General features: G+C 39.8%; 1 protein-coding gene and 1 non-coding gene across 13 annotated transcripts in view; both read right to left on the bottom strand.

Annotated features, from left to right (window-relative positions):
- Nucleotides 1-3,068: 3,068 nt before the first annotated feature.
- Nucleotides 3,069-26,589, bottom strand: part of ZC3H11A (zinc finger CCCH-type containing 11A) — a 42,754-nt gene continuing 19,233 nt past the window's right edge. For 11 of the 12 annotated variants that reach the window (XM_032319274.1, XM_032319281.1, XM_032319282.1 and 8 more), the window contains 14 exons: nt 21,814-21,937; nt 20,528-20,731; nt 20,290-20,406; nt 19,747-19,827; nt 18,842-18,952; nt 18,040-18,102; nt 16,369-16,467; nt 14,607-14,675; nt 9,130-9,633; nt 8,711-8,790; nt 7,086-7,416; nt 5,911-6,077; nt 5,470-5,537; nt 3,069-5,062 (listed from right to left, as the gene is read on the bottom strand). In XM_032319274.1, the coding sequence (XP_032175165.1) occupies nt 4,804-5,062; nt 5,470-5,537; nt 5,911-6,077; nt 7,086-7,416; nt 8,711-8,790; nt 9,130-9,633; nt 14,607-14,675; nt 16,369-16,467; nt 18,040-18,102; nt 18,842-18,952; nt 19,747-19,827; nt 20,290-20,406; nt 20,528-20,731; nt 21,814-21,937 (2,277 nt within the window). In that variant the 3' untranslated portion in view covers nt 3,069-4,803. The remainder of the gene's footprint in view (nt 5,063-5,469; nt 5,538-5,910; nt 6,078-7,085; nt 7,417-8,710; nt 8,791-9,129; nt 9,634-14,606; nt 14,676-16,368; nt 16,468-18,039; nt 18,103-18,841; nt 18,953-19,746; nt 19,828-20,289; nt 20,407-20,527; nt 20,732-21,813; nt 21,938-26,589) is intronic. The other variant, XM_032319287.1, reaches the window with a different exon arrangement.
- LOC116576872 lies at nt 6,600-6,705 on the bottom strand. Its single transcript, XR_004280331.1, has one exon. It is a non-coding gene; the product is annotated as a U6 spliceosomal RNA (small nuclear RNA).

Raw genomic sequence — 26,589 nt, 5'->3', positions numbered from 1 at the left:
GCAGAGGCTTAACCCACTGAGCCACCCAGGCGCCCCTCCTGATGCCTTTTGACATACTTTTGCACTTCCTCGGCCAGTATTTCTTGGGCAGGGGTTCGCATTCTCCTGCTCTCCCTGGCGGCAGTAGTGCTAAGTGATGGTTAGAAGTTAGCTTCTATTTTGAGCCTCTTCAAGGGATGGGAGTCCAAAATACTCTACGGGAGTTCTGCTGACGTATTAATTTCAAATTTCCTCAGTTTTTCTAAGCTAGGCCACCCTCCTTGAGTTCCCATCCCAAAGAAGGGACCTCCTTTACCAGATGCACCTGTCAGGTAGAGGGATTCCTTCCATTCTGCTTCACCCTTCCCTTGAAATTTCTCCTTTGTTTCGAGTCTTCCTGATCCAGCCAATTGCCTATTTCACTTATTTATTCATCATTATTATTAATTATTATTAAACAGACAAGAGGCTGTTTGAATATCTTTTCTCTTTTTACAGAGTCTGACTGGCTCTGCTTACCCTCTTAACTCTACAGACTGTTGTCTTACTCCTGAGGACAAACCAGTCACAGAGTCAAAGACCGGAAAACCCAGGAACAGACAATGCCAAGTTTGACTCCATGACTTCTTGCTCATCACCATAGATTCAGCCTCTGTAACACCTAAATACAACCTAAGTACTTTCTCCTTAGGCTCCCAGGAAATCTTGTGACTCCTTAATTAACTTTTGCTGATTCTTTGCTCATTTTATTGTACAATGTTAAGAAAATGGTCAGGATCAAGTGTTTTCTTTATGCTCACGCCCTTAACGTCATTTTGCAAATTCAAGTAAGTTGATGCACAGTTTGGAGAATAAGATATTAATGGGTTGTGGGAACTTGCAAAGATTTATCAAGCAACTTCCTAAAATCAGATTTAAGAAATAAAGAGCTCTTGAAAGTCAGTGAATCAAACCCAATTGCACATAGGAATATACCTTCCTATTGTGAAACCTGACCACACTGACACTACAGTGGGGATACAAGCAGTGGTCTTCCAGGGCCACAGAGCATGTTGTATCACAATGAATATGTGAATTAAGAGGTGCGTAATAAACACTCAGTAAATTTTAAGTATTAGCAACTGGAGACCTCCCATTTCCTACTGCTAAACTAACAAATCAAAAGCAATCCGTTTTAAAGAATTGCAGAAATATTCCGGCAAAATGAGGCCACAGTTCTAAAAAAGTAACACTGTACTTTGATAAACATAGATCAAAGTGTTTTTGTTTGTTTTTATAGATTTCATTTGACAGAGAGAGTGAGCACAAGCAAGGGCAGCAGCTGAGGGAGAGGGAGAAGTAGACTCCCCATTGAGTGGGGAGCCCAATGTGGGGCTCCATCCCAGGACCTGGGGATCATGACATGAGCCAAAGGCAGATGCTTAATGACTGAGCCACCCACATGCCCCTCAAACTTGATTTCTGAAATTGTATTATCAATCTTAGCTCTGTGGTGGTTTCAAAGATAGGAAAGGTGAAAATAAACTGTTCTGAGAGGACCTGTCAGAATTTGAAGTTAAGGTCAGAACTTCAGGGATCATTTATCTTAAGACAAATACATGCGTCACAAACTATCTTGAGGCTTCTGGCTGGGGCCGGACTGCAACATTTGGCCTTTTCTCTTTTCTTTCTTTCTTTTTTTTTTTTTTAAAGATTACTTATTTTTCAGAGAGCAAGAGAGAAACCCGAGAGGGAGAAGCGGGCTCCCTGTTGAAGAAGGAGCCGGATGTGGGACTTGATCCCAGCAATCTGGGATCATGACCTGAGCTGAAGGCAGATGCTTAACTGACTGAGCCACCCAGCATCCCCATTTGGGCCCTCTTCTGTTAAAATTGAAAATCATTTAAAACCCAATATACTAGGGCGCCTGGGTGGCTCAGTTGGTTAAACATCTGCCTTCGGCTCAGCTCATGATCCCAGGGTTCTGGGATCGAGCCCCGCATCAGTCTCCCTGCTCAGCGGTGAGCCTGCTTCTCCCTCTTCCTCTGCCTGCTGCTCTGCCTACTTGTTCTCTCTCTGTGTCAAATAAATTTTTAAAAAACCCAAAAAACAAAAAACCTTAAAAAAATACATTTTTTAAAAAAAGATTATTTTAGAGAGGCTGTGCATGAAGGGGCTTAGGGTCAGAGGCAAAGGATCTCAAAAGACTCCCTGCTAATGGGGGAGCCAGTCACTTAAGAGCCTCAGTCTGTTTGCTTTTTGTTAAAAGTTGTACTTGTTCAGACTATTAGAAAAAATCTGTGTTCTTTGGTAGCTAAAATATTTGTATTTCCTTAAAAAATTGGCACACTAACACTTGGGACTTTTCTGAAAATTTTTAAATATAACTTCATGCTTCAAAGCTCTTAATTGAATCCATCTAAGATCACTTCTAAATCCTCTCTCCTTTATTAAAAAAAAAATCATTGGGGTCCTTGGGTGGCTCAATCAGTAAATGTCCAACTCTTGATTTTGGTACAGGTCTTGATCTCAGGGTCATGAGATGAAACCCTGCATCAGGGTCTGCTTGGGATTCTCTCTCTCCCTCTGCCCAACTCCCTGCTTGCATGCACACGCCCTTTTTCTAAAATCTTTTTTTTTTTAAAGATTTTATTTATTTGACACAGAGAGACAAAACAAGAGAGGGAACACAAGCAGGGGCATGGGAGAGGGAGAACAGGCTCCCCGGGGAGCAGCCCAACGCAGGGCTCTATCCCAGGACTCTGGAATCATGACCTGACCCGAAGGCAGACACTTAACGACTGAGCCACCCAGGTGTCCCATAAATCTTTAAGAAAAATTAATGGCATTACCTGAGCTACAAGGATACTGATTCTATATTAGTGCTGGGTAAGAAAATCCTCCCATTTAATAATATTCTTGCCCGAAGTATATGCGGTTAAAACAGCACACTTGTAAGTTTGGCAATACATCCTTGTGAGAAATTTCTAAAGCCACACAGTTATCTGTGAAATTCGAGCATTTACGCAAGAGACCAACAACATTGTGACTGGACCCCCATCGAGGCAGATCCTAGGCTGAAGGGATGTATGACCATTTAACTCACGACGTCCAGACTTTCCTACACCAGTTTTATTTAAAACACAAATAAGTATTTCTCTTTCTTGTAATGGCAAATGGTTCAAATAATGCTGAACATGAATCATTGACTAATACAAGGACTTTAAATATGAAACAAAATTATTTTTAAAAAAGCAAAAGGATAAAGGTTATATACAAAAGGGACCTGGAATCTTTAAGTGGATTCCAAAAATGAAATGAATAGAAAATCTGTGGTGAAACCAGAACATTCCACCCCTGCTTTGGAGAAGGGCTATTATACAACATTCAGTCAGCTGAAGATGGATTGGTGGAGAGGTGTCTATACATAAATTTCAAGTCATTTTTGCTTGTGCAGAATCATCCAGTTCTTCCCAAGACTGAACGGGCAGTCCTGTGGCTTTCTTCCGTTTCCATGTTCCCAACAAGGCTATGTGAGGTGCAACTCTTGATGAGCCGCTTACAACAGCAGTTCCTTAGGAGCCAACGCGACAGGTGGACCAGATTTCCCTATGAGAAACAGAACTGGCCACCTACAGCAAAATTGCAAGTCAGACAAGTCCTTATTTCCTCTTCCTTCTGATTATGTACAATATGTCTCCTTTCAAGACTCTTATCCCCATCATACTTGTTCCTTCACAAGTCTAAACCTTGAGGTGGTATGAAGGAGACTGACATCAAGAAAAGAAAATTCAATTCAGAAATGAAGAAAACTGGAAGGTATACAATACACCCCCAGAGCATCTCAATCACCCCCGCTACAGTACAGTTCAGTGTACTGCTACAGTCCAGAGACAAATACTGGCAGCTTGGAGGAGTTCATTTTTTTTTTTTCCCCTCTGGTGGTTAACGGGCACCAAATAAATACTGGGCAAGAGGAGTTTGCTGGGAGAGTTAGAATAAAAAATTAAACTGATTTTAATCCCTGTGATAATTCAATGCCAGTTGGAGGCAAGTACTGAAGAAGAGAAGGGACAACTTTCATGCTAAAAAAAGAATTCCTCTAATCATTATGTCACCATCTCTTATTAAGAATCCAGGGAATCCCAGAAATAGAAAATTAGTTTCAGAGGACCCCTGAGGCACTTTAAAGCCTTAAAAAAATTACAGTAATAATAAAATTAGCTATTGCTCTTCAGAGGCTTACAGAGCAGCAGAAGCATGGAAATCAGGTCGAAAAAGTTATGTCCAGATTATGAGCTTCCAGAGTTGCTCAGCCTTCTCTAAAGCTTAGTTGAATCTCCAAATACTTTTAAAAAGACATACAATTTAACGCAGACGGAGTGGATCTTTTGTTTAGTGATAGAGTGAAATTTGGTCCTTACTGGCAGCAGCTGGTCTTCATCCTTTTCAAACTCAGGTTACATTAATAAGTACATTAAGACAATACATAAAAGAAATACTACAGCAAAGGGGGGGGGAGCCCAAACTGACAAACACCTCAAGGAGTCACTAAGTTCTCTTGCACCCTTCGACTTGGATCTCCCTCTCAGTTTTTTTGTGGAGAGGTGTAAGACAGAACATTTTTCTCACAGATGCTAAACCATGGCATCGAATGGACAAAATGGGTTATCGAGGGGACTTTAAAAATCTGACCCCAAGGAATTCAGGACACATACAGGTAATTCAGAGGTATACTTCTGATTTGGGGTAAATGCTAGACTAAAGAAACGATCATCTTGGGTAAATGTTATAATAGATGAAACTAAGTCCAGTTTTGTTTTTTTTTTAAATGTTCTACCGCCTTCAGCTATCAATCATCTCTGACAGCTCAAGCAGAAGGTCGTCTTCATCTTTCCCAGGATCCAAGTCGATCTCAGCTTCTAATTTGCCTCCTGAAATCTCCCATATTAGTTTCTCAAAATCATCCTCCACAGAAAGCGGGGGCTTTCCTGTTGAGGTGGAACTGAGTCGGCGAGTTTTCGTGGCCATCTGAGAAGAAGAAGGGCCAGATACTTCTGGTGGGGAGGAATCTGAAGAGGACTGGGTTGGAGGCAACACAAGACTGCAAGGGAAAAACCCAAAAGATTATTAGAAACCTGCCCTTTGTTGATGATTGACTGAATGGTCCTGCGTGGTCTCAGGAACAGTTAGCAAAGAGTCATCTCTGATAATAAAATACAGATACTGATTTGAGATAAGGCACTTTCAACTTTTTAAAGAACCATTCAAACAGATATTTAAAACACTGTAAAAATAATAGTCAATATATAAACAGCAGCACCTAAGAACGGCAACCCTGCGTGCATGTTTTCTTGTAATTAATTGGAAGTTTAGCAGATTTATTTAAGTTGGCTATTAAGCTGGTGTGAGTGGCTAAGCTGGACATGTTTGAAGATTTATTTAAGCACTGTCATTCTCTAGTGCATACAGTAACCTAAAGTTTGGTTAAGAAGAACTGCAAGGTATTACCTGTCTCTAGGTCTTTCCATCTCAGGCACAGTGACTGATTTGTCCTCAGAAAGGAGTGGGACAACTGCCTAAAAAGTAAAAGGAAGGTAACTCAGTGGGAGTCAGGCTTTTCTTCTTTGAGCGTATTCATTTACTTTGGCACTTTCTTAGAATCATGGTTATCATTCCGTAAGCTCGGAAATCCAAGAATAAGTCATCTAAAGGTTGAGTATAGAAATAAGCCAAGTATCTTGCCCCCCTTAAGAATTAGTTAAAAAAAAAAATTCCATTCTGCCACTCCACAAATGTCTGTGAATATAAAATACAGTAGCAACCTAAATAACTAAGATGCTTTGGAAATGGCAGAAGTAGCACACGGACAGAGAGAGCTAGCACAGTGACTGCTCCCTGCTTTCCTACCACACTGTGCAAAAATACCACCCAGCCAGATCTACTACTTACCACAGCTGCTTTTTTGGTGGGGCTTTCCTGCAGGACGCTGCTGGAGCTGAGCGGCTTCACAGCTGCAATGACAGCAGGGTGCGCCTCCACTGCCTTGCGTTTGGGGGCCAATTTGGGGGATGAGACAACTTTAACCACAGATGGCTTCACATTGACTTTGGGTTTAGCTGCAAGGGAGAAAAAAATATCTGATTAATAGCTAAGATAATTTCTCTTTCACACGGAGAATAACTTAAGAATATCTAAATTCCTTCGCAATACTAGAAATACCACACACACCCATAAACTGAAAATAATCCATAAACAACGTGCACTACAATGTGGCCATAAAGTGTATACTCAAATAATTCTTTTCACTGGCTCTTGACTTCGCTACTGTTCTTCTGTTCCCTGGTGTTTTTCTTCTTTAAAACCAGAGGAAAGATGCACCACAGAGTTTTTATCCCCCCACTGAGGTATAGTTGACATATAACATGGTATTAGTTTTGGGAATACAACATAATGATTTAGTATTTGTATATATCATGAATACATGATCGTCACAGTAAGTCTAGCTAATCCATAACCATACAGTTATAATTTTTTTGTGTGAGCACTTTTAAGATCTACTCTCCTAGCAACTTTTGAATATGCAATACAGTATTCTTAACTATAGTCACCATGCTATGTTACGTCCCCATGACTTACTTAAAAATATGGAATGCTTCATGAATTTGTGTATCATTCTTGCAAAGGGGGCCATCCTAATCTTCTCTGGGGCATTCCAATTTTAGTATATGTGCTGCCAAAGTGAGCTTTAAACAAAGCTTTTATTTATTTTTTTAAAAAATATTTTAATTTTAGAGAGTGGGCAGCAGGGGAAGGGGGGGGAGGCATAGACTCCCCACTAAACACGGAGCCCGATGCGGGACTCAATCCCTGGACCTTGGGATCATGACATGAGCCAAGGCTTAATAGACCAAGCCACCAGGTGCCCTTAGACAAAGCTTTTTAAACAGCAATTTTAAATTCTGAGAAAGAAGATTTGTCCTTTTAAGTACAATTATCAGAAATACTACTTTTCACCTATGTGACAAGTATACAACACAAATGGAATTTAACTTGCTGCTAGGGAGTTATTAGAAACTTGGTAATTTTCAAATCCTAAAGCAAGACACACTAGAAAAACGACTTACCTTTACTCCGTTTTTCCAAGCTCTGTGCTGCACACTTCACATTCAATATCGAGTCCCCACTCCCTGAGGTTTCCACCTCTGCTTTTGGGGATGACTTTGTGGAAGGCCGTTTTGCCAGGTGCCGTGTGAGGCCCGGCACAGGAGTGAGCACCGGCTTCTCTCCTATCTGAGTATTGCAAGAGTCTACGTCTCCCCGGAGAGGTGTCAGAACTGATTTCTCCTTCTGTGAGGTTCCCCTCTCCAGCTGTTTCTGCATGTGCTTCTCTCTCATGGTCTCACATCTCTTGACTTGAATTTTAGTAATGCCAACTCCTGTGGCCTCTTCTGAAACCTGAGCGTAAATTTATATGAAAGATTTAAAATTCGATACCTCTAACAATCTGTATGATAATTATTTGTAAGTTACCAGGCTTTATAGCTCAATTAAAACAACAACCGAAAAAAAACTTGGGGTCCCTGGCTGACTCGGCAGAGCAAGTGACTCTTGATCTCGAGGTTGTGAGTTCGAGCGCCACGCTGGGTGTACAGGTTACTTAAAAAATAAAATCTTAAAAACAAAACAAAACAAAACAAAAATTTGTTTAAAAGAAAAAATATGTCAATTTTATCTCAATTAAGAAAATCTTGTTTATAATTTACTGGGCTGACATCCATGTCAAGCAAAGTTTAACATGATCTAAAACACAAGAGCTTTTGCTCTTTGATATTAAATAGAAAATACCTAGCTGAAGATGAAAGTTAAAGATGTATGAAACAATGAAAACCCCGATTTTGTAGGCACAGACAATCATGACCCTAATTCAGATACAAATGCCTCCCAAATAATCAGACACTTGCACCAAGATTTATATACAATGATGTTCATTACTTTAATTGTGTAAAGCAAAATCTTAATGTCCAGAAGCAGACTACACTGACATAATATGTGGTCAGTAAAAATGGACATCCCAAAGAACTATGAATACAGCAAAAACAAAGCAGGCTGCTAAGTGTTACACTATGGAGGTATCAATTACTTTCTAAACATGAGTTAGACAATGAACAAGTTCACATACATATGTACATAAATAAAAGACTTGAGAAAAATACCTGAAAAAAAAAAAAAAGCTATAGGGTGTTGTATCTGGGTTGCGGAATTACGGGGTTTTAATTCTTTTAAAAGATAAAAGTTCCCAATTTTTGTACAGTGAGTGCCATTATGCTTAGTTAAAAAACAACAACAACAATTTTAAGGGGCAGACAACAAATAAAAACACAAGTACACAAAATTCTCATAGAAAAGTGTAAGCATAGGGGTGCCTGGGTGGCTCAATCGTTGGGCATCTGCTTTTGGCCCAGGTCATGATCCTACAGTCCTGGGATCGAGCCCACACTGCAGGGAGCCTGTTTCTCCCTCTCCCTCTGCCTGCTGTTCCCCCTACTTGTGTGTGCTCTCTGTCAAATAAATAAAATCTTAAAAAAAAAAAAGATGAAATTTTTATTAAAAAAAGTGTAACTGTTTACCTAATTTATTATTAAAGCATTAAAAAGAAATCTATTAGCTAAAACTAAAAGGCACATTTTATCATCCACCTGGCCTTTGCCCGCCATGAACAAAACCATGAAATGATCTTAAATAAACTCACCTCTTTAGCTTCTGTTCTATTAACCCCGCTCTGGGAAGCAACTTCACTCCCTTCTTGTAGTTTCTTCTCTTCTTTTATACCTATATTCACATTAAAACCACCATTAATTATTTCATTTAGGCTGCAACTTCAGAACAGATGAAAGCATAACTTTTCTTAATGAAAATAAAGGTAAGATAGAACAAATAAAATTGTAGATGAAGCCCATTCGTCCTCATAAAGTTTCAAAAAACACCTTAAAATATCAAAGGTGTATATAATAGCGCTCCTGCAAAGAAAGAGCTTAACTGCATTTGACCCAGTGGTCTTCAAAGTTATCTCAGTAAAGTTCTCACAGAACTCCTAGGAAAATCCTGAGCAATACTGCACTTTGAAATATGATCTGGGGAAATGGTACTACAGACCAACTGTGGTGTTACCTGTTTTTTTTGTGATTCGGAGAAGCCGCCTTGCCCCTGGGGTGGCCTCAGGCTGAGGCTGGGAGCTGGTGCTGCCCTCAGAGCTCTGCTGTACCCGCAGTGCCTTCTCCTGTTTAATTTCCTCCAGCGTCTTGATGTGCACCTCCTGCATGGACTTCGCTCTACCTGCGGGCTCCTCTGATTGTCCTTTGCTGGTAACTACAGGTGGCAAAACCACTGTTTTTTTAATTTCACTATCTGTCTTTAGCTTGATGCAAGTTACATCCTTTTTGCTTTTTTGTCTCTCTGCTTCCTGCTGCCGATGTTTCTTTTCAGCCAGGACCTCAGAGAAGGTTTTGATTCTGATGGTGGAGGGGCTTCTTGTTCCTAAAGTAGTATCATCAACTTTTGAAGGTCCTTCGGTCTTCAGTTTAGGTTGCAATTCTCCACGTTTCTGACTAGCTTTTTCAAGAAGAATTTCTTCTAATGTCTTCACATGGATTTCACCAACTTTAGTGCCTCGCTCTGTTTTTACGGGGCGGGAGAAACAAGTCACTGTATTTAGAGCTCACCGCTTAACAACTTATGCTGTCTATTCTTAGAACAGGGCAGAGTCCTAATAGAGCGCTATCTTGTAGACAGGTAATTAAAATGATCAAAGCATATTAGTTTCAATTTCAGTTTTAAAATACTGCACATTTCAGGTAGTGGACCTCAAAGAAAACTCTTAGGTGGCAAAAATTTGTTGGGGTTCTAGTCAAAAGCTTATCCCTGAAGAATCTCAAAGCCATGTATTAGTTGGAGATGGTTGTCATTGTAAATCTTTTTTTTTTTTTTTAAAGATTTTATTTATTTATTTGACAGACAGAAATCACAAGTAGGCAAAGAGGCAGGCAGAGAGAAGGAAGCAGACTTCCTGCAGAGCAGAGAGCCTGATGGATGCGGGGCTCAATCCCAGGACCCTGGGATCATGACCTAAGCTGAAGGCAGAGGCCCCAAACCCACTGAGCCACCCAGGCACCCCGTCATTGTAAATCTTAACAAAATGGCAATAAATTAATTCTTCCATTCATTATAAACATGTGCGGGACACTGTGCTAGAAATACAACGATAAGACACCGTCTCTGACCACATGTAGTTTACAATATGATAATACTAAATTTGTGGGTTTTTTTTTTTTTTAAAGTAAGCTCTAAGCCCAATGGGGCTTGAACTCATGATCCTGCCATCAAGAGCTGCACTGCATGCACTACGGCCTGAGCCAGCCAGGAACCCCAATAATGAATGACAACTTTCATACAGGAAGTAGAATACTATAAAAGAGCAAGAACCCCAGCCTTTGTCTAAGAATTAGTCGAGGCAATCTTTTCAGAGGAAGTAATGTTTAAGTGACATCTGAAGGATGAATAGAAGTAAAACAGGTAACAAGACAGAAGAAAAATGGGGAAGGCCCAGACACAGGCATGCTACTGAAGAGCTATTTTTAATGATATGTTAGTCATGCTACATCTGTTTAAAGAGCAACTTTCATACTTGACAGATATGCTCATCTTTACTGAGGGCTCAAAGAAATAATGAAGTGATGTGGGAAAAACCAGAAAAATAATGGAGATCGTACACACGCATTTGTTAACTAAAGGACAGCTTTTTTTTTTTTTTTTTTTAAGATTTTATTTTTTTATTTTTTGAGAGGGAGAGAGCACGAGGAGGGGAAAGGGGCAGAGGGAGAAGGAGAAGCAAACTCCCTACTGAGCAGGGAGCCTGCCCAAGGGCTTGATCCCAGGACCATGAGATCGAGACCTGAGCTGAAAGGCAGACTTAACCGACTGAGCCACCCAGGTGCTCCTGATTAACAGCTTTTAGTGAAAGATCCAAAACAAAAAATATCCTTTAACAACCTTAAACATATCATGTTTGGTTTCACCTTCTGATCTTTTGAACATGCTGTGCCTTCTACAGAGAATGTGCCCTATTGGTCTCATTCTCTTGCTGCCTAGTTTTAACTAAGTTCGATTTAGAACCACCCACCAATCTCTGTTTATTTCTATGTAGTTTATTTCAATCTAGTTTATTTCTGTGATCACAGCACTGCTCCCACAGTACTGCAATGTCCTGCATTTCCAGCCATACTAGATACTTCATGAAAACTGACTAAATGTAATTACTGGAAATATTTTAGTATAACGGTACATAGGAAGCACTCAAACAGATACTGAATTACTTCGTTAGGCTTTAAAAAAATTTTTTTTCCCACTTAAAGATGGTGGATTGATCTCAAAATTACCACTCCAAGGAATTGTGTGAATGGTTGAAGATTTTATTTCCCCACTCTACCAAAATTTTATCAAAACAACAGAGAAGACATTAAAAATAGAATAAATCCACAATAGCAGTGGAGAATAAGCTGCCATTGAGAGAGCATAAATCTTGAGGGATTTCTGAGAGAAGACAGCAGCTATATGAATTTATAGAAAAAGAGAAAAAGAACAAATGAAACTGTAGGATTGAGATCTGTTCTTCCCAGTAGTCAAAGAAAACCGCCTAACTAGTAAGAAAAGCGACCGTGGGTAGAAATATAAGGATGCCGTACAGCACACATGGACCAGTCATGACCACCTTCTGGGAACTGCTCCTGGAAAAGAGGAGAATCTGCTGGGAAGGGGAGCGAGTTAGGAGGTGGGGCTGGAGGAGAAGATGAACAAATGCCAAGCAGAAAAACAACAGGGGAGAAGAGGCAAAAGGAAAGCCAGGGAAGCAAAGAATCTTTCTTACTGTGGCAATGGTATGGGCCCCCAAACTTCTAGCCTGCAACCCACACAAGCTGCCTTTTATTTATTTTTAGTTTTTTTAAGATTTTATTTATTTGACAGACATAGCACAAGTAGGCAGAGAGGCAGGCAGAGGGAGAGGTAGAAGCAGACTCCCCACTGAGCAGAGAGCCTGATGCGGGCCTCGATCCCAGAGCTCTGGGATCATGACCTGAGCAGAAGGCAGACACTTAACCGAATAAGCCACCCAGGTGCCCCCACAAGCTGCCTTTTAGCATGTCCTCCCCAATGCAGGCAGCCCTCACTTGTGCCTCCCACTTAGGAGAGAGGACCACTTGGGAGTAAGACCTTTAGAACCGCCACAGGAAACCCAAGTGCTATGAAACAACAACATTAAAAGTGGATCAAAACAAAGAAGTGATGAAGATGACAAAATAATACACACTTTTTTTTCCTCTTTTTAAATGATTCCAAGTAGAAACTCTAGGGGAGCCCGAAATCAGGCTATAAAACCAGGAGAAAAACAGAGACAAGGGAAAAAAAAAGGTCTTTGGAAGATAAATGCACAGGAGCACTTGGGGTACCTGGGTGGCTCGGTTGTTAAGTGTCTGCCTTTGGCTCAGGTCATGATCCCAGGGTCCTGGGATCAATACCAGCATTGGGCTCCCTGCTCAGTAGGGAGCCTGCTTCTCCCTCTCTCACTCCCCCTGCTTGTGTTTCTTCTTGCTATCTCTCTGTCAAACCAGTAAGTCTTCAAAAACAAACAAACAAGACACAGATGCACAAATAAACCCTACCAAAGGAACTGAAAAGCATCAAAGAGACAAGGCTGGTCAAAAATCAGCCATCTAGAAGAGGCCTGGCAGACTACAGCAGATGGGCCTCTGCCTCCATTGTGTAAACACAGCTTGATTAGGACGCAGCCGCGCGGACAAACGGATGGACAGACATACTGCACAGGACTGCTTTTGCATGACGATGGCATGGTGCAGTAGCTGTGAGGCGATTGCAGCACCAAAACCGAAAACATTTGCTATCTGACCTTCCATAGAAAAAGTCTGTCAATTCCTGACCTAGATAATAAAGCCAAGCAAAGACCAGAGAAGGTGAGGCAAAAATCAAAACCAAACAAAGAGACAAACAAAAAGCCAAGGAGTGGAGAGCATGACGGCAAAGTTAAAAGAGACGTGAAGCCTATGTCCTGCCATTTCAGCTTCTGTCTGGTAAGAATGCACAGAGAAACCAAAGGAAGTGTGGGAAGACATACTCAGAAATGAGAGCAATGTTTTCTAGAACGAAGTCCTCAGATCTGGAAGGCCTACTGAACACTGGGCTGAATAAACCAAAGGTGCCATGTTTAGACCTACTGTACTAAAATTCCAACACAGTAGGGAAGAATACAGAGAAAATTCTAAAAGTTTCTGAAGAATAAACCCAGGTTCTTTACAAAAAGGTAGGAATGTCTGGGCGCCTGGGTGGTTCAGTGGGTTGGGCCTCTGCCTTCAGCTCAGGTCATGATCTCAGGGTCCTGGGATCGAGCCCCACATCGGGCTCTCTGCTCAGCGAGGAGCCTGCTTCTCCCTCTCTGCTTGCTTGTGATCTCTGTCAAATGAATAAATAAAAATCTTAAAAAAAAAAAAAAAGGGGTAGGAATGTCTGACATCAGACTCTCCTTTTATGATGCTGGTAAAAATCTTAATATATAAACCAGATAAGGATAGGATGAAAAAACAAAAACACAGGCTAACACCATTCATAAACATAGACATAAAAATGAAAAAGCAGCAAAGTGAGGGGCGCCAGCCTGGCTCAATCAGAAGAGTGAGGTACAAAAGAACAGGATGGCTGGGGTACAGGTTCATTTTACTGTTCTGTAAACTATATACATATAAACACTAAGTGGTTACATCTTATGATTTAAAAGCGTTAAAAATCAGAGTACAGGAAGAGTATAGAATATAGAGAAGAAAATTATTTTGGTGTATTTTTGCAGTGTTTTCCCCAGGCATGTATTTTTATCTTTACAAAACTGGAATCATCTCATACATAAGGATGCTATTTCTGAGAATAAGTTTTTACAATGAGAAAATAAGCTTCATTACCCCCACAAAATAAGATTCTTACCCTAAATCCAAAGGTCAAAAGCAGTATGTGTTCTTTTGTAATCTTTCTTCATTCAATACGAGGTGAGAAGTTTTTCAAATCATTATTGTTCAAAATATGACTTGTGACAATAATTATTTTTGTACATAAGCACCTTAGTTGAATTTTTGTTGGGTGTTTAGGTGGTTTCTAGTTTCTAGCTACTAATGCTGTGGTGAAGTCATCATTTCACCATCTTTTAAGAAGAGGATTCATGGGGCACCTCGGTGGCTCAGTCAAACATCTACCTTTGGTGCACGTCATGATTTCCAGATCCTAGGATCGAGTCCCTGGGCAGACTTCCTGCTCAGCAGGGAGTCTGCTTCTCTCTCTCTCTCCCTCCCCACCCCCCACCCCTCACCACTACTCATTCTCTCTCTCTCTCGCCAATAAATAAGATCTTAAAAAAAGAATTAATACTAGTGAGTTGTCAATTACTTAAAAAAAACGTATATATAAAACCACAAAAATCACAAGCCTTAACCTAACCACAAGTCCTAACCTAACAAGAAAATAAATCGGAGAAAAAGTAAATATTGTTACAGGAAGGAAAAAAATATCAGAAGCTGGTCTTAGGGTTTACTTACCTGCTGCCTCCTCACTGTTGGGACCAGCTGACATGCCTAATCGCTCCTTCAGAGACTTGGAAACGTGAACTGTAAAAAAACACATTTAAAAAAACCAAAAGTTGAACAGAGACCTTTTTTTCAAAGTTCACAAATTAGGCTTATGTTTGTTTTCTAATGCAAATACTTTAAAAAAAAAAATCTCTTAAGGTCTTAAAATTTTTCTTTTCCACAGAACAAGACCTCTGTGAATCATGGATTCCCTAGAGCACTTGGGAAGGCTTAAAAAAATATAATCTTTTTTTAGATTTGAAAAGCAAAAACTATTGAATTCAGGGAAATTTTTTTTTTTTTTAAAGATTTTACTTATTTATTTGAGACAGACAGACAGACAGACACAGCGAGAGAGGGAACACAAGCAGGGGAAGTGGGAGGGGGAGAAGTAGGCTCCCCGCTGAGCAGGGAGCCGAATGCGGGGCTCAATCCCAGGACGCTGGGATCATGACCTGAGCAGAAGGCAGATGCTTAACGACTGAGCCACCCAGGCACCCCTCAGGGAAATAATTTTTTTATTACTATACAAACTTTTATACTCTTAATGGCATCAAAAGGCTCCCCCAATCTATTTAAAATGTAATTTTTAGTTATGAAAATTTTTAGTATAATCAATAGGCAAGGAGAAAAAGGTTATGACTACAAAGAAAAAGTAAGCTGTTTGCTCTGAGAATCCAAAGAAAGACCCTAGATGAAAACATCTACTCATCAAAGCCTCTTGGGCTACAGGAACAGTGGAAAAAAGTTTCTCATCTTCAAGACAAGTTAAAACTAAACACAATAAAAGGGGAAAAACACCACCTATTCTTTTAGTAATTAACACCATGTTTCACTGCCAAGTCATAAAAGGAAAACAAATTCCAACCTTGACTTCTTTCTATAAATAGAACTTCAACCACGTAATCATTCTAACTCCCAAATATCTCTCAATTTAGTCCACATCTCTCCATACCAACTTTTAAGAACACTAAATTCTATGCCACTAACTCCTCTTGTCTACATTATTTTATAACAGGCTGCTAACTCATATCCTAGATAGGACTTTTGTCCTTCTAACCTTTCTCCATATTTTAGGCAGGCCAGTGGTTCTAAAAGGCAAATCTGAGCTTCTGATTTTGTTCATAACCTTCCCATCCATGGTTTGCTACTAAGCCCAAACTCTCTACCCTGGTTTAAAAGGCTCCAAATGATCTATGTCCTTCTCCTCTCCAGTCAACATGCTCTTTACCCCAGTTCTATGTTTCAACCACACTCAGTCCCTTGAGTACAACCTGCTTTCTTAGCTCTGTGCCTTTGCATATATTTTTCTCTCTGCCTCAGCATAGGCTCTGGTCCTTCAACATTACCTGCCTATTCCTAACTCATGTTTCTGGTCTAGGCTTCAATATAATTTGTCCTGGGGACCCTTTCCTGACAGATGGTAAGAGATGCCCTTCCTGTGTGCTCCCATAACACTGTGTACTTTTTCCATCATGAAATTTATCACAATATATATAAATATTCCTATCTGCCATTATACTGTAAGTTCCTGAAGACTGTGATGGTATTTATTCTATCCAGTGGCATCTCCCTAGAATCCAGCGAGTAAATACTCAAATGTTTGCAGAATAATGCAGACACAAGATAATCTAATTTACCTGAGCAAAAAAGAATGATGAACAATGTCTGTTAACATTACAAGGGACAAGCATCATGAACACACACACACAGTGTATTAGAACAAAGGTACCTTTCTTTGGTGCTTTGTCAGTGTTCGTTTCTGTAGCTTCCACTTTCTTCCCTAACCTCTGTGCAAGGCTACGCTTTAACGGAGGATCGCTGTCACCCCCTACAAACGGAGAGAACTTAGTTCAAATCAATCTTCAACAAGGTCAAGAAATACAAGCAAAAGAGACAATGCAGAATAAGTCTGTCAGTTTTCTGCATTGATATGGTGTGTTCATTCACTAGTGTGCTCAGAAAACTCAATGTTAGAGAATAAAAATGTACCAGAAGGAAGAAATGAGTAAAGGGACAAAGAGTAGAAGCACATATCAACATCTATCAAATAATGGACTAAAACTACAAATGGAGAATGATTAAGCCCTGATTAAGGCAAAAATTCAGCATTAGTAATATGTGAGAAAAACTTCACATACAAAAACCATCTTAAATGGCCACTTGGCTCAATTCCAGACATATCTGTGCTTAAATGCACCTCGGATGTTCCTGGAAGACAGCAAAGGAATCTTTGTATTTTTCCATGACATGATAAATGGGAAGACCAAACAGCCCCCATTCTTCACTTATAGATAAGACATCTAAGGTTATAAAAAACTCGTCACCAGTTAGTGACAGAGCCAAGACCTTACCAAGTTTCCTGACTCATGGTTTATTATATTATACTGTTCAATATGAGTTGATTAAATGTCACAAGTTAAAAATTGTTTTTCACATTGCTCAACTAAAGATAATCTTTGCGGCATCCCATTAAAAATTCGAAAGACCCTACACAGGGTATGATTTTCTCTCTATTCTATTTATAATTTAAATGTGAGACCAAAAAATAACAAAGTTTATATGTATGTGGAATTTATTTTTTTTTATTTTTTTATTTTATTTTTTTTTTTTTAAAGATTTTTTTATTTATTTGACAGAGAGAGATCACAAGTAGATGGAGAGGCAGGCAGAGAGAGAGAGAGAGGGAAGCAGGCTCCCTGCTGAGCAGAGAGCCCGATGCGGGACTCGATCCCAGGACCCTGAGATCATGACCTGAGCCGAAGGCAGCGGCTTAACCCACTGAGCCACCCAGGCGCCCCTGTATGTGGAATTTAAAAAGCTGTTATTTTTTACCTAAAACTTCTTAGGCAGTGAAAATGGTATCAAAGATAACACAAAATAGGTAATATTTCATATTTGTAACCATACTTTAAGGAAAATATGAAGAAATAGCTGAAATCAGACAAAATTTTCAAAATTCTTTTGAGACAGATACATTAGAGTATATACATAACAATTCAATAATATGATAAAACACTTCCCTAAACATAAAATAGCATCAGTAAACTCAGGGACCAAATTATATTAACCGGACACTTTTTTCCCCTCTAAAAAACTCAAATTTCATTTGTCCAAAGAAACAAAGAAGTATCTTCTTTACTGTTTTTTCAACAGAGTACCTTCTATAAAGCTGGTTATAATCTACTTAAATTCTAACACTTTAAATTTCTGTAAATCAGTAACAGGTATAATGCACATGTGAAAAACAAAGAATTTTCTAAGTTCTTTCAGCCAAGCATTCAGAGGGACCAGCAAATAAATTAATATCGACAGGACATTGTATAAAGGCAGTTTGGGGGAACATTATCATGTTAATGCATGAACAGAAGAAAACAAAGGATCTGCACAAAATTCATCTCACCTACTGAAAATTTTCGTTTTCCCAGTCTTTCAGTGAGACTCAATCTTACCAAGGGTTCTTCTCCTGAAATGGCAAAAAACAGAATTTCTCTAAATTAGCTAATTTTTCTGTATTCAGTAATAATAATGGGTACAAAATATGTTCTGATGTCTTAAGCCCACCCAGAAAGTCTCTTGAAAGTCAGATCTCAGTATTAAGATTGTCATATGGTGTAAAAAAAGATTTAATCTATTAAATAGTAATTTAAATAGCCAAATGCACAGCCCAAAGGGAATCGGTAATACAGTCCTAATTATTAACAGCAGCCAAGTACATGAAAACAGGTGTGTTATAATCAATTGCTTACCAAACCTAAGCTATACTTTTGCAAGTGAGCTCTCTTTCCTCTAGTTCTTTGTTGTTTGAACAGCACATTTAAATATATCTGTATACTACAATTACTTGTGTCATATTTCTTACCAGGTTTAAAACTCTTAAGGGAAAAGTCCTACATTTTTCTAGAATTTATAAAGTTTACTATAGTTCTTTACCCATAATGGGCAGTCAATAAATTTGCTGAACGGATACAGATAAAGAATAAATTTAAAATTAAATATACCTAAATATGAGAGCTGCTTGAGCAAGAATTTCAACCTTTAAAGAGTCAAATGCACTGATTTTTCTTTTTCATCCTTCTATCTGACCAACATAACTAAGGTCTTCCTGCAAACCCATCAAAGGCACACTACACTCAAGGACTTGGCTCGCTCAATTAAAAAGTGGCAGCCTGACAACTCTCAACCTAGACCTACCTATACCTCACCTTGTTTGCTGGAAAGAGTTACTGTCCTCACTACAGTCCGGACATTCTCTTTTTCAGGACCTGGAATGGGCTGAGGTTGGAGTAAAAGACTGGGAACTCCGGAAGAACCTTCTGAATAAAGCAAGTCAAAGAACAGCAAATAATTTATGGAAAATAAAGCTATTATAAGCCAAGAAATTTTGTTTCTGTGATCAGTTAAGTTCAATACCGACCACTGGATGACTATAAGCCAGTTTTTCTGTTCCTATTTGCCTACAGTGAATTGGGGTAGGGTGGGGGAAAGGAGATCATCCCTATCTCTTATCTACTTTGGGCACAAGGTAAAAATAAAATACAAAATTTTCAGTGACTTAGGCCCTCAATCTACTTTTATTTACCGAAAAGGCTAACGTTGTAAGGTTAACCAGAAGCACACCGCCACCAAGCCAATTTGACCTTTAAAAATCTATATTCAATCACTTGCAAAACACAACTCCAAGGTTCCTACAGAACAAGCTTTGGCAAGCCAATACTTAAAACCAACCATGTGATCCTTTTTAACTCTACATTTCACACTCTATCTGTAATTTTTAGGGTTGGAAATATAGACTGACCAGGCTAAGTCAACCTTAGTAAATTCCAGCAGCCCCTAAGAAGAATTCATCTACTACAAAATAAAGGTCTTCCTCTCAATATGATTTTTATATGTAGTTCTTTGGAGTTGTATTTCTGAAGATAGAGCAGTTCTTTCAAGTACTAAAAAAGCAGCCCTGATTTAAATAAGTCTGTGTTTTACTTCAAACAAGCCACAGAAGTCAAAATCTATGTGATCATTTTGGCTGTTGCCAGTGTCCTTGTTATCAGAAGTCTCCTTGTTACTCTTCTCCAGCAAAATTCAACTGTCTGTGTCATAACTGATGACTTACCACCTTGCTTCTTGGATTTTTCCTTCATTTTCTTTGACTTAATCTCCTCAAGAGTTTTGATTCCAAAATTCAAACATTCACCTGAGAAACCCAAACAGAAATCACATGAGGAACTAACATCTCATGCCCTTTGCATTTTATTTGTGCACAAGCAAATGTTTTCTGAATGAGTAAGAGAAACCAAGTGTCAGTATGGGTGTGTGTACTGTGGAGTCAGGAACAGAGAGGTGGTAGTGATCATGATCTAAATTTTTTTTTTTTTAAGATTTTATTTATTTATTTGACAGAGAGAAAAAGCACACAAGCAGGAGAACAGCAGAGGGAGGAGGAGAAGCAGGCCCTCCATCGAGCAGTGAGCCCCATGCAGGGCTCGATCGCAGAACGCTGGGATCATGACCTGAGCTGAAGGCAGCAGCTTAACCGACTAAGCCAGCTAGGTGCCCCCGTGATCTAAATTTCAAATGTATTTAAAGTAGTTTGGGCACATTCAACAGTGCTTTTAGATTTATGAGCAGGAAGCAGATCAAAGCAGCCTCTTCTTACCTTGCTTCAAATTGACTCCAGGTTTCCGGGCAGAGGCTGTCCGTAATCCATTATGAGCTTCAGGAGGCGGTTGCAGGATGGGTGTTTTGGTTTCATCACCTTCCTCGGAAAACTGATCTATATATCGACATATGAGGCAAACTTACAATTAACAGAGGGCCTCAAGTTTTAATCTTGATTCCAATTCACTGAGTGACCCTGATCAGTTATTTGCCTTAAAGAAAGAGCTAAAACTTACCATCATCATCTTCGTCATCATCAGCAGCATTGATTACAACTGGTGGATGGGTGGGGCTAGGAACATTTTCTGAACTTTCTACTTTCATAACACTTCGCAGCTGAGGGGAGGGATTAGACTGGACAGACAATTTGTTCTGCTGAACTGTGAGCTGGTTAGCCTTCACTTCCTCTTCGGGTGACTCAGGCACAGTAGGCAACACAGCTGAACATACAAAATCAGTCATAAATTAAAAATAGAAGATAAAGTCCCAATTCATCAAAAATCTCCAACCACATATGCTAAGTTTGGTGCTTTTCCCTCAACCACTTAAGTCTTTTTACCTGATTTCTCCATTCTCACAATTAGGTTCTCAACTCCCAGGGAGGGAAAAAATGGCTTTTAGCTAGTAACTCTTCACTGTACACAATGTTCAAAGTATGTGTTCAAAAGACAGAATAATCTGGACACCAGGTGCATAAAACTTTACAAATTCTAGACATTTAATTTTAATATTGAAATTCGAAGCTTTCTGCTCAGCAAAAAAGGAGCTGAGCAGAAGATAATACTTCTGAACTAAACCAAAGAGGAGCAAGCCCACTTTTTTCTCTTAAACAGAAGGGACAACATGTAGCCATCAAATTTTAATCGCGTAAGATGTGGCTTTTAAATGGCTGATCATTCCAGTAGGAAATGTTAAAGGAGATACGGCAAGTAAAAACTAGTTTTGGGGGGAATATAAGTTTTATTTTAGATTATAGCCTAGAGTTGGGCTGGCAAACCTTTCCTGTGAAGAGCTAGATATTAAGTATTTTAGGCTTTGTAGACCTCTGTGTCTCAACTCTGTGGAGAAGGAGCACAAAATCTGGCCATAGAAAATATGTGAATGAACAGGCATGGCTTCCTTCCAATAAACCTTTATTTTATAAAATGGGTGAAGAACCAGATTTGCCAAACCCTGGCCTGGAGAATCCGGTTTCTTTTGGAAAACACACTGGGTCTTATAAGAAAATGGGAAATGAAGGTATAGTAACCTAAACTGTCATGCCAAGAAACATTTGGGAGGCAGCATGACTTTTGGTAATGAAGTTTTAATCCTAACTGTGATACTTAATTTGTTTATGACTATGACTATATACAAGTCATTTAACCTCGATTAAAAGTTCAGTTCCTTCATCTGTAAAGTGGAAATAAAACTGTTCTCTCCCAAGACTAAAAGGCAATGTTGTAAAATACTCTGTCCAATGTACATAGCAGGTGTTCATTAAATAGTAATTATTCTTTTAAAAATTAAAAACACATCTTACTTTTGCTTGGAGGTAGGAAAAGGCCATCAACATAACGTCCTCTGTTGTGATGGAAAGCGCAGTTTAGTTTTTGACATCCCATTGGCTGATTTTCCCAGTAACAAGGAATCTCACTACGTTTTTTCTATAGGAAGAAATATACATTGTTTTCAAATAAAAAATGAGGTGTGTGGTCATTTGTTTTCTGAATAAAGTTCATTCAGGCTTCAAAACTCTGAGGCATGTGAACAGATGGTGAGCAGAAGAAGAGGGGTTGCTGCCCTCCATGCTCGAGGGAGAGATGGAGGGAGTAGGAAAGTAGCTCATCTCCTGCTGGTGGAACCCCTAAGGTGCCTACGTTTAATTGAGAGAACAGGGACAATATATTACTTAAGATTATGGAACCAAAGGTAACATTATGCTACATACTGGCCATGTGATGTTGGACAAATAATTTAATGCCTCTCAGCCTTAGTTTCCTCAGTCATAAAAATGGCAGTAAACAAGAGCTATCTACTTGGCTTCTTAGGAGGATAAAATGAAATAATGTATATGAAACACTTAGCACATAGAAAGGACCCAATACACTGGAGTTTATTTAAAACTGAGAGGTCACAGCTTTGAGAAAAATTTTCACTTTCGTGACTTCTCAAAGTAAAGTACAAATAACACACTAAGGATGGTACTTTTCCTTCCTAAGTTACCTCACTCTTATGAAGGGGAATGAGGAAAAAGACACCTTCATACCTGGAATAAACTGTTGGATCATAGGGCATATGTCCAGCCAAAATAGATACATTAATTCTCAGATATACATTAGATGTGTACAAAGAGGGGCGCCTGGGTGGCTCAGTGGGTTAAGCCTCTGCCTTCTGCTCAGGTCATGATCCCAGGATCCTGGGATCAAGCCCCACATCAGGCTCTCTGCTCAGTGGGGAGTCTGCTTCCCCCCTCTCTGCCTGCCTCTCTGCGTACTTGTGATCGATCTATCCCTCTCTCAAATAAATAAATAAATAAATAAACTAAAAAAAAAAAAAAAAAAAGACATGTACAAAGAATGGTTCAGAATAATACTATTTATAATAGCTCCAAAATGGAAACTCAAATGTACACTATTACCAGCACAGATAAATAAACTGTAGTTTATTCGCACAATAGCATGCTACCCAGTACTGAGAAGGAATAAACCGTCCCTACATTGAACACAGGACAGTGCAGAAGGAAGAAGCCAGGCACAACAGTGCACACTCTGTGATTCCACTGATGGGGATATCAAAGCAGGCAAAATTTCTCTATGGTAGAGTATTCAAGATAGTGATAAGCTTAGAGGAAGTGGTTAGTGACAACCAAGGGACAAAGGACGAAGACAGATTTGAATCTGTTGAATTATGATGGAGCTCTCATCATAAGCAAGCTAAGGTTTAAAATTCTAGGAAAGCACAGCAGCATTACTTCAGAAGCTGAAAATATAACAAGAGAAACAGAAATAATGACCATCACAAAAAGATCATCAAATGTACCAGGAAAGAGCAAAGATGAAAATCTATTATAGGGAGAGACTGAAAATTTGACAGTACACCGTGTCAGCGGGGATGCAGAACCACACAGTCCAACGGTACTGCTAATACAAACATAAATTAGCTCAACATCTCTGAAATGCAGTTTGCTAAAAAAAACTATTCACAAGATTTATGTCCTAAATTAATGCCACATGTGGACTGCCCATTTTTAAAAAGTACAGCAAATTCCTTTACCTTTCAAAAATTTGGACAGGATTTATCATTCTCCTGGCACACCCAAAAAGTTAAATACAACAGCTACCACTGTTTTTTAAATAGAAACTACAATTACTCAATTACTCCCTCCTCAAGGCAGAACCTAATGCCAATCTTTCTTGCTCCTGGGTCTGTCTTTGCTTAAGTTTTTCTTTCCTGGAAGCAGTTTTCAAATTACTGAAGGACTTCTGTAATGTACCCTCTGTATACAGGAGTCACCTGACATTTATTGTCAGTGTCGTATTTCAACTGACAAAATCTCCTAATCCTTCCGTATCAATAAAGTTTCCCTTTTAAAAATGTACTTACTGGATTTTGTTTCTAAATGAAAAGTAACATACAAATAATGAAAACCACTTGGAAAATGATTAGTAAATGCCTGCCATGCTATTACCCAAAGAGAACCACTTGAGTATAGAATTCTCAGACATAAAAAAGAAATTATAGGTGCGCCTGGCTGGCTCGACTGGCAGAGCATGTGACTCTTGATCTCGGGGTCATGAGTTCAAGCTTCACATTGGGCACAGAGCTTACTACTGAAAGAAAGAGAGAGAGAGAGAGAGAGAGAGAAAGGAAGGAAGGAAGGAAGGAAGGAAAGAAAGAAGACTGATTTAAATGTTTACATGTACACTTAAAAGAATATTTATCTATCTATCTCAGCCGGCAGTGTGTAAGTCAGGTGACTCCAATTTCTCAGTGCTCTGTACATGTTTGCAGATGGCCCATGAAAGCACAGCAAGTACTGATTTGGGGGGTTACAAGTAAATTTTAGCAAGTAGGCAAATTTGCAAACATGGAACTCATGAATAATGAAAATCAACTGCATAGGGATGGGTTACAGTAAAAAAGCTCTTTCCCATTCCTGTCCCCACTCCCTGACAGCTACTGTTGTCAAATTTCTCCTTTATGCTCACAGAGATTTAAAAATACACATGTGAATCAAAAACACTTTCTTCTCCCTTATTTACACAAATGACAGCATATTATGCACCTTATTCTGCCCCCACTTTTTCACTGACAATATATCCTTATCTTTCCATACCAATTAAGTTTCCCTTTAAAAAATGTTTAATAGCTGCCCAGCACTTCCCTTATGAATGTAGCAAATTTGTTTTAAATGAACGTATTTTGCATATTTTATTATTACAAATTATGCTCTAATGAGTAATTCTGTATATATCTCCTTCTGCACACAGGAACAGAGATGAGACAAAGGTAGGGAAAGCATACAGTATTTTGAAAAATGTAGCCAAGTAAGTCTGTGCAAAAAAGAGTGAACCCAGCAGCCCTAAGACTGCTCCCTTAGATACCTTGCTTGCAAAGTCGACCCTTAAGATGTTCCTAGTCAGTCAGCTGATTACAGTGCCTAGACTGCGCAAAGAAGATGTCTTATGCTGAACACGTGCCATCCTTCTGCGAGTCTAGTTTCACTATGTGATAGGTAGAGGGTGCTTACGTGACAAGCCCCATTAAAAACCTTGGATGTCTGAGTCTCTACTGGGCTTCCTTAGGCAGAAACATCCCACACATAGTGCTGCATTTTTATCCCTGGGGGAAGTGTGTGTGCTCTGTTCGTGGGAAGGAGATCACAAAAGCAATGCACACATGGATTCCTTCAGACTCTACGTCTTTTTCTCTCTTATGATCAGTGTTATCTCCCCATCACTGTAATAAAATTTTTGAAGATTTATTTTAGAGAGAGGGAGAGAGAGAGTACAAGTGGGAGAGGGAAAGAGAATTTCAAGCAGACTCCCTGCTGAGCTTGGAGCCAGACTGACCCTGAGATCACGACATGACCCAAAATCAAGAGTCAGATGCTCAACCAACTGTGCCACCCGGGAGCCCCTCACTGAAATAAAGCTTAGCCATGAACGTAACTATATGCTGAGTCCCAGGAGATTCCAAGGAATCTCTCAATGTGGATGTTCTCAAAGACTCTGACATACCCTTTAGGGAGCTGTTAATTTAGATTCTGCTGGCAGTATAATAGTGTGCATTTTCAAAAGCTGCACAGTAGGGTGCCTGGGTGGCTCAGTGGGTTAAGCTGCTGCCTTCGGCTCGGGTCATGACCTAGGGGTCCTGGGATCGAGTCCCGCATCAGGCTCTCTGCTCAGCAGGGAGCCTGCTTCCCTCTCTCTCACTCTGCCTGCCTCTCCATCTACTTGTGATTTCTATCTGTCAAATAAATAAATAAAATCTTTAAAAAAAAAAAAAGCTGCTAAAACATCTAAGATAATTTCTTAAAAAAAAAAAAAAAAAAAGCTGCACAGTATTTCTCTGAATTTATTCAGTGAATTCCCTGCTCTTTGGAAGACAGGCAGCACAGAATGCAGCTAAAAGGCCATAAATCTGGAGCCCACATGGAGTAGCTCTACGAGCCCAAGCCTAAAACTGCAGAGTGAGTCTCTTCCTTCCTTCCCCGCCTCCCTCAATTCAGTCCGAGGGCATTAGGTGAGGCTGAGAATGAGAGGTAGGCTCTTGCTGGGAGAGGGAAGGGCACATGGCCCAGACCAGAGTGTTAGAGCCTGACTGAATGAGGAAGGCACCATGTGACAAGGCTGAGGTGGCCTAGAGCATCAGAATTAAGGAGGGCTTGGGAAGGCACCTGCGTAGGAGCGTGCTGGAGCCTGAGCAGGGCGAGGAAGGCTTCTGTGCAGAAGAAATCCCCATTTAGGATGAGGAGTGTGTATTTATGGAGGGTGAGCCTAGAATGGACAACAATGACTAAGCGGTGTTAAGGCAGGCAGGGTCTTCCCAAGTGGGGACCTGGCACAGAGCTGGAACATAAAGCAGGGTGAGGAAAGTAAGCATCTCATGTGGGAGGGCTGCCATGCACACAGTAACGGCATCCAAAGGTGTGAAAAGGGCATTCATGTGGAGAGGAGTCAAGAAGTAGGATGTTTGTGCTCACATGGTGAGGACGAGGTGCTTATGGTGGAGCAAGGACAGAGGCCTAATACAGGGTCACTGGAACCAAAACAAGGTGCGAAAGATGTCCCTGTAGGACAGCAGCCTCGTGTGT

Source organism: Mustela erminea, chromosome 17, assembly GCF_009829155.1.
Source record: "Mustela erminea isolate mMusErm1 chromosome 17, mMusErm1.Pri, whole genome shotgun sequence".
Classification (NCBI taxonomy): domain Eukaryota; kingdom Metazoa; phylum Chordata; class Mammalia; order Carnivora; family Mustelidae; genus Mustela; species Mustela erminea.
This window is presented reverse-complemented; position numbering and strand designations above follow the sequence as displayed.